Source organism: Elephas maximus, chromosome 19 (assembly GCF_024166365.1).
Source record: "Elephas maximus indicus isolate mEleMax1 chromosome 19, mEleMax1 primary haplotype, whole genome shotgun sequence".
NCBI lineage: Eukaryota > Metazoa > Chordata > Mammalia > Proboscidea > Elephantidae > Elephas > Elephas maximus.
This window is the reverse complement of record NC_064837.1, coordinates 18,090,927-18,099,539: the sequence shown is the minus strand read 5'-3', so window position 1 is coordinate 18,099,539 and position 8,613 is coordinate 18,090,927. Positions and strand designations below refer to the sequence as shown.

At 36.8% G+C, this 8,613-nt stretch overlaps 1 protein-coding gene across 1 annotated transcript; it reads right to left on the bottom strand.

Annotated features, from left to right (window-relative positions):
- Positions 1-3,293: 3,293 nt before the first annotated feature.
- On the bottom strand, positions 3,294-4,253 carry LOC126062572 (olfactory receptor 3A2-like). The gene has a single exon (XM_049860256.1). It carries the CDS (start codon positions 4,239-4,241, stop codon positions 3,294-3,296), a length of 948 nt encoding a protein of 315 aa, XP_049716213.1. The 5' UTR covers positions 4,242-4,253.
- Between the last annotated feature and the right edge of the window lie 4,360 nt (positions 4,254-8,613).

The window sequence follows — 8,613 nt, the reverse complement described above, 5'->3', positions numbered from 1 at the left end:
CTTCCCACTGCCATATATTTTCTTCATATCCCCATCTCAGCCCATCCTCCTACTAGCTTGACCCCCAAGAAGAGATTATGAAGAAGTCAAGGCCAGGGGCAGTTTTAGTAATGAGAGGGGATACAGTAGGGGGATAGTAGAAATGCAATGAGGGGGAAATATCCCTCTAAGGGAGCCTGGAGAGAAGACGCATGTCAGGAATGAATGGATTGAAGGCTGGGTAAACACCAAGATGAGAAATTGCTCTAGGTTGGAGTTGTACTGATCTATTGACAAGGGAAAGTTAGAAAGGGATGTCTATCCCAGGGTCTATGTTTATTGGTATGCATTTTCTGAGCTTAGAGGTTTGGATGAGAAAAGTAAGACATTGGAGGAGATGGTCATATTGGGTATCCCACATTAAATATTCTAAGGACATGGTTGGAGTATAAAGATTTTTCTTTCAAAGGTTTTTTTGCACGTCAGTAAGAGCAAAAGACATGGAAGAGGATGGAGAGGGCACATCTTCTTTTGAGCTTAAGATATATCGTGTACACATTAATGTGGTTCTATTTAGTTGGCTCTATTCCTCTATTTAGTGGTATAAGACGGAATACCAGTTGAGATGTTTCTACAAATGAATGCAATGCTGGAAATACTCACTTGTCTATGCCAAGAAATTTGGAAGACAGTTACCTGGCCAACCGACTGGAACGGATCCATATTTGTGCCTATTCCAAAGAAAGGTGATCCAACAGAATGTGGAAACTGTCAAACAATATCATTAATATCACTCTCAAGTAAAATCTTGCCAAAGATAATTAAAAAATGGTTGCAGCAGTACATCGACAGGGAATTGCCAGAAATTCAACCCAAACCGAGGAGAGGACATGGAATGATGAGTATCATTGCTGATGTCAGATAGATCTTTGCTGAAAGCACAGAATACCAGAAAGATGTTTTTCTGCATTTTGTTGACTATGCAAAGATATTCGACTGTGTGGATCATAACAAATTATGGATAACATTGCAACTCAATTGTGCTCATTAGGAATCTGTACATAGACCAAGAGACAGTTGTTCCAACAGAACAAGGGATATTGCATGGTTGAAAGTCAGGAAAGGTGTGCATTAGGGTTGTATCCTTTCACCATATTTATTCAAAATGTATACTGAGCAAATAGTCTGAGGAACTGGACTATATGAAGAAAAATGTGGCATCAGGATTGGAGGAAGACTCATTAAAAATCTGTTATACGGAGATGACACAATCTTGCTTGCTGAAGTGAAGGGGATTTGAAGCACTTATTGATGAAGATCAAAAACTACAGCCTTCTGTATGGGTTACAAATCAACATAAAGAAAACAAAAATCCTCACACCTGGACCAATAAGCAGCACCATGATAGAAGAAGAAAAGATTGCAGTTGTCAAGGATTTCCTATTACTTGGACCCACGATCAATGCCCATGGAAGCAGCAGTCAGGAAATCAAATGGCGTATTGCATTGGGCAAACCTGCTGCAAAAGACCTCTCATGCCCAGTGGTACATATAGTGACCACAAACTTTTTCAGCCTCTAGGGTTTATTGGAAAGCTGCTGATATGGCATGCCGCCACAAGGCAGGGGCCTTTACGGCTGTTTGAAACAGAAGAAATAGGTGTGTGCTGCAAATTGCTGTTTTTACAGGGTTTTGTATGAGGTGTCCGCATTTTTGGTAGGAAAACAGAAATTTTGAAAATTTTTGTTTGTTACATATATGTGCAAATATACCCAGTAGGGAGCCTGGGGTATAATTAGTAGTACTTCATTGTTGTTGTTTTTAGGTGCTCTAGAGTCAGTTCCAACTCATATCGACCCCATGTACCACCAAACGAAACACTCCCCAGTCCTGTGCTATCCTTACAATAGTACTTCATATGTACCACTAAACACTTAAGGCAGGCTTGTGGGAGGGGACAAGGAAAATAAGAAATTCTTACTACCTACCAAAAATATAGATACACTCAATAATTCAGTGTGTTTCCATTACTGAAAACACATGGTATCAACAAAGCAGAAAATAATTGGGTCACCAAATGGTTAAAGTGTTAAAAAGCAAAAACATCACTTTGAGGAGTAAGGTGTGCCTGACCCAAGCCATGGTATTTTCAATTGCCTCATATGCATGGGAAAGCTGGACAACTAAAAATGAAGACCAAAGAATTGATCCCTTTGAATTATGGTGTTGGCAAAGAATATTGAATATACCAAGGAAGAATGAACAAATTTGTCTTGGAAGAAGCACAAACAGAATGCTCCTTGGAAGCGAGGATGGCAAGACTTCATTTCATATGCTTTGGACATGTTATCAGGAGAGACCAGTCCCTGGAGAAGGACATCATGCTTGGTAAAGTAAAGTGTCAGCAAGAAAGAGGAAAATCCTTAACTAGATAGACTGACAAAGTGGCTGCATCCATGGGCTCAAATCTAGCAAGGATTGTGAGGATGGCTCAGGAATGGGCAGTGTTTCATTCTGTTGTACATGAGATTGCTATTGATCGGAACAGGCTCTACGGCTCCTAACAACAACAACAGCAACATTCCTCTCTACAACTACTTAGAAAAAAAAAAAAAATTACCTGCCACTAAATATCTTGTGGTGTAAATTTGTTTTGTGGTAGTGAAGAGAAAGAGCTGATTTTCTTGGAGATGAAAGACGGACTGGAGAACGAAATAATTGTTGGCACTGGGACCAAAGTTCAAAAACAACACTCTGCAATTTGATCTGGAGGGAGTCTCAAGTTCTCACCAGAAGGAAACTTCACAGTGATAGTCTTGGGGACCTAAACTGGGATTAACCAAATGACCTTTACCTATAGAACCAAGTTGCCCAGACCTATAGAACTGCAAGGCTTCAAATCTACCGAGAAAGTAGCATAATCAAAAATAAGATAGCAACTTTTCAATGAGGCTGGCTTGTCAAACCTAACTTCGTTTCCCCTATCTTATTTTTCTCTATAGCACTTATCATCATGCAATATATCTTTTATGATGCTTATTTATTGTATTTATTTTGTTTTCTTTATTAGGATGTGGCTTTCGTGAGTACAGAGACGCTTGTCTATTTTTTTCACCAACACTAGAAGTGTGTGGACCATAGAAATAATTCAATAAATATTTGTCAAATGAATGAATGAACTAGGTAGGGTTTTCTTGTAGGACAAACACTAAACAAAAACATTCAGGCATTAGGATATAGAAAAATGGTTTCTCCCCTCATGGGAAATATTCCTTAGCCCAAATAAGGCAAATAGGGAAGGACTTTATCACTCTTCAGGTCGGTGAGGATCTCCCTACAAGTATCTGCCACAGAATGCCCTGAACGTCAGAGTTTCTAAGGCTGTAGATGAGTGGGTTCAGCATGGGGTTGATGACAGTGTTGAAAACCCCAACCCCTTTATCCTTGTCTGAAGCTTCCTCTGTACCCAGCCTCATATAGTTGAAGATACCTGTCCCACAGAAGAGGCAAACTACAGTGAGATGGGAGCCGCATGTGGAGAAAGCCTTCTTCCTGGCCTTTGCTGAACGGATTCTCAGAACTGCAGCTGCCACGTGGATATAGGAGGTGATGATGAGAACCACAGGAGTACCTGCCATTATGAAACCGACAGCAAAGAGAAGCAGCTCATTGAGTTGGGTGCTAGAGCAGGAAAGCTGGAAGAGCTGTGGTAGGTCACAGTAGAAGTGATTGACCTCATTAGGACCACAGAAGTTGAGAGTAGATAGGGCAATAGTGTGGGTCATTGCATTGGAGAAGGCACAAGCCCAAGACACAGCTACCAATAACCTCTGGACTTCCTGGCTCATGCGGATGCTATAGGTGAGGGGCCGACAGATGGCCAAGAAGCGGTCATAGGCCATGGCTGTCAACAGGAAGCAGTCCAGCCCGGCCAAAAGGTGGAAGAGGAAGAGCTGTGAGAGGCAGGCATCATAGGAAATTGTACGCTTGTGGGACAGGAGACGACACAACATTGGAGGAACAGTGACAGTGATGCATCCAACATCCAGCACTGACAGGTTTCCCAGGAAGAAGTACATGGGGGTGTGGAGTTTGGGCTCCACCAAGATGGCTGCCAAGATGCTGAGGTTGCCCCCAACTGTGACCACATAGGCAAAGAGGAAGAGTACAAAGATCACAGACTGCAGCTTTTCTGATTCCACTAGGCCCAGGAGGATGAACTCAGTAAGAGCTGTCCTGTTTGTCCCAGCTTTTTGATCCATCAGTTCCTGCAAGGAAATGTCCCAATAGGAAAAATATCACTCCACTCAATTCATTTATTCAACATAAAATTTTTAAAGCCTCTATGTGCAAAGACCCATGATGGTTAGTTCCCAGCTCTCCAGGTGAATATTTTTAATTCCACAGGCCGCACCTCACCCATTGACTTCCTCCATCAACTCATTGCTTTTATTCTGCTCTGAACTGAGATGCCCAATGTCACTATAACCTTATCCCTTCCACCTTCGCATAGCTGAAATTGACAGAACACTTAGAGAAATAAGCTACGATAAAAGCAGTCTTCCTCTCTCAATATAGGAAAATTAAGATGGAATTTCCTCATTTTTTTCCCTGAGGCACAGCTCAAACCAATATGCAGATTTAAAAACAGAAAAATTTCAAAGAAACTTGGAAACATAAACTGGGTTTTAAGGCTTCTAAAAATAGTGAAGTTGAAATGAGGGTATGGCAAGAATCAGAGAGAAGACACCCATGATTGTAGATTTCAGAAAGACGAGCAAAGTATATTTCTCTGAGATGGCAGACATACTCTGAAGTATAAACTCAAAATTGCTGTTCAGTACATTGCTAGTGTTCTTCTTGTTAATCAAGTCAGTACCCTGGATTTTGAGCAAACACTTAATTTAAAATAATTCATTCTGTTCATATTGTCTGCTATACCCTAAAATAAAATTTGTAAGCACTGTCTGCATTTTGGTTGTTGTCAGATGCAGTTAGGTTTCTGCATTACACAGTCCCTGGCCTTCCTCTTGCCTGTGAGTCAAGCATGGTAAATTTACCAGGGCTGTAAGGACAGGTTTTCAAATAAAACAGCCATGTACTTAGCCAGATTGAACTGAATTTTTCAGATTTTATATCAAGTACCAGACGCAAAAAAAAAAAAAAATCAATTTCTGTCTATTGCTCATGAAATAATCATGGCTCTTATTGTTAGGTGCTGTCAAGTCAGTTCTAACTCATAATGACCCTATGTACAACAGAACAAAACACTGCCCAGTCCTGCACCATGCTCACAATTGTTGCTATGTTTGAGCCCCTTGTTGCAGCCACTGTGTCATGGCTAGAGCTTCATTAATAGTAATGTTATTCCCTTGCACAGAATAGGGTGGTAAGCACTTGTTCAGTTAGATAACTGTAACAGAAGGGAAAGAGTGATGGGGACCTGAGCTGTGTCAGTAAAATTCAGGGCAATAGCAGTTAAGAAGGCCCCAGAAATGCTGTAGCAGTATGATTTATATGACTTTCTGGTAATATGGTAACAAAAACAATTTATGTTCATAAAAATGGGAATCTAGTGTATAGGCTTGTGGAATGGCCTTCTCTGCTCTTGGTTTGGATTTGAGAAGCAGAGGAGAGTGTGCTGAATGAGAAGTCACTCAGGCAAGTTGATTTTGTAGTCTTTAAGTGAGACTATACAAACAAGAATATTGCATTATCAACAGCACCACAGCTTCCTATCAGCATTGAATATAGAGAAGTAAAAGTTAAAAAATACTCACAAACAACCATAAATCATAAGGCATGCTCCTTTTCCTGACAAAAACCTCTTATGTACAAAAAACCCGAAACTGGTTGAGAAACCTTTCACTTCACTTAGGCTTCAAAAAGGAAGAAGCAACCTCAAATTGTACATATAAAAAATGATGAAATGGTAAAAGAAAAAAAAAAAAAAGGAACAAGCACAAGACCCTTTCAAAGCTAATATAAGAAAAGGGGTAAGGATGGGAGGGAAATCAGTAAAAACAATTTCAAGGCTCCAAACACTTAGAAGAAAAACAATGCCATGAAGCAGATGAAGATTGTGAAAAAAATTTTGACATGAACTTAAAACATATAATAAAGCATTCACCTGTATAAAACAAGAGCACAACACAGAGATACAAGACTTCAGGGAAGAGTTTGAAAATATCAGAAGGAAATGAAGTGTGGCTGCTAAGCACTTGAAAAGTGTATAGTTCAAATTGAGATGTGCTGTAAGTATAAAATGCACACCAGATTTTGGGGACTTAGTAAAAAGCAAGAATCTAAAATATCTTTTTAAGCATATATTGATTACATGTTGAAATGATAGTAGTTTGTATACATTGCATTAAATAAAATACATTATTTAAAAAATTCACTTTTTAAAACATAAAAAAAAATTTTTTTTTTAAACATAGCTACTAGAAATTTTAAAATTACATATGTGACTCACATTCGTATCTTGCATTGTTAGAAAACACTCATATTAATGACATTCAAAGGAAGTCCAACCCACACATGCTTGGAATTCCCAAAAAAGAAAACTTAAACAATGGACCTAAACAGCTATTTGAAGATATATTTCAAGAAAAGTTTCCAAAAACAAAGAGTGGTTTCTACAATTTCAAACGGTAGAGTATGTGTCAGGAAACACAGATATAGGGGCCCATGCTGAGGTACATTCCAGTAAAGGAATCCCTTAGGTATTAAAATGTGAAAAGATCCTAGAATTGAAGAAATACATTATAAGAAGTTATAGTCAAGGATAATACCAGAGTGGCTATACAGGTTGCTCATGGCTAACGTATCTAATTGGTAAGGAAATTGTTCTGATTGGTTAGTGACCATGTCAAACTAATTGTTAAATATTTGGAATATAATCACAAAATATCAGAAGGAAAGTATGTATAAAATAAATCAAGGGAAAGAGAATACAAACCAAAATTCTAAAAAAAAAAAAAACGATAAAAAAAAGAAACCATAACATTAAATGACACCAATATACAAGCTTACCAGTTATAGCAATAAATCTAATAGGCTAAATTCACCTATCAAAAGAAAAAGAATTTCAATTTGGATCTTAAAGCAAAATCCAATTCTATGTCTTTTTTAGAGAAATGTCTTAAACAAAATAATTTAGAAAAATTGAAAAATATACCAGGAAACTATAACAAGAACAAATAAACTAATTTTAATCTCAGACAGACCTTAATTCAGGATAAAAATTTAAATAAGAGAAAGAAATGCATTCTATAAAGAGTATAAATCACAACTATTTAACTATTACAAACATGTATGTATTAAATAACATAGCATCCATCGTTATAAAGCAAAAAACTGGGGGATTCAAGTAGATATAAAGTCACATTAATTGTCAGATATATTAATTTTCTTCTTTCAACCTGTAATAGACAAAATAGAAAAACTAATAAGCTATTATATAAAAAATATAGATAACATATTAATAAGGTAAACTCTGTACCTTGAAAACAGAGTTCTTTCCTACCTTCTTTTCTAGTGTCCACAGATCAATCATAAAAATTGACCTTATATTGTTATAAATATATCCAATAAATTTTTTAAAAAGAAGAATTAATATAAACCATATTTTTGAAGCATGATTAATGAAAACAGAAATTAGTGGGAAAAAGTCCAGTCATTTAGCAATCTTGAAAACTCCTAAATAACTCTTAGGTCAAACTGGAAATCAAAAGAAAAAGTGAGAAACCCTAGAAAATAAAGATAAAATAACCATATATTATAGCTAAAAAATAAAACTAAATCAGTGCTGAGAGGAAAATTTACGATCATGTTAACAAACAAATGAAAAAAATTTTTAAAAAATTTCACTAACTCAGGAAGTTGGAATAAGAAAACAAAATAAATGTAAGAAAATTCAAAGAAAGTACTTAGTAAAGAATTAGAAAACAGACAAACCAAAGAAAAAATAAAATCAAGAGTAGTTTTTTAGGGTAAAATGAAATTGAGAAACGTTTAAGTAACCTAATCATAAATAAAAAGGAAACTCACTCCAAACCCAGTGCCGTCGAGCCAATTCCAACTCATAGCGACCCTATAGGACACAGTAGAACTGTCCCATAGAGTTTCCAAGGAGAACCTGGCAGATTCGAACTGCCAACCTCCTGGTTAGCAGGCCTAGCTAGCACTTAACCACTACGCCATCAGGGTTTCCAAAAGTAAAATAAAATAAAAGGGAAGAAAATATTATAAATATGCAAAATAATAAGTGATTAAAAGAAAATAACCCCAGCCTCATAGGAAATTAAAGAATTATAAAATTCGATTTTTGTCAGCTCTATACAATGAAATGGATAGCATTTATGAAAATATATTTTATTAAAATAATTTCAGAATAGTTAGAAAATCTAAACAGACTACCACAGAGCAAGAGTTATCCTCCAGTCATCCCACCACCAGTAAAAAAACACTATGTCCAGATAATGTCACAGGGAGATTTATAACGCTGATTAAACTATCCCAGAATATATAAGAAGAAAACTTTTTCAAATTTGTTTTCTGAAGTGTGCATAACTAGCTAAAAAAAAAAGAAAAATACATACTGTCATTTATAGTTTTAATATAAAATTCTAA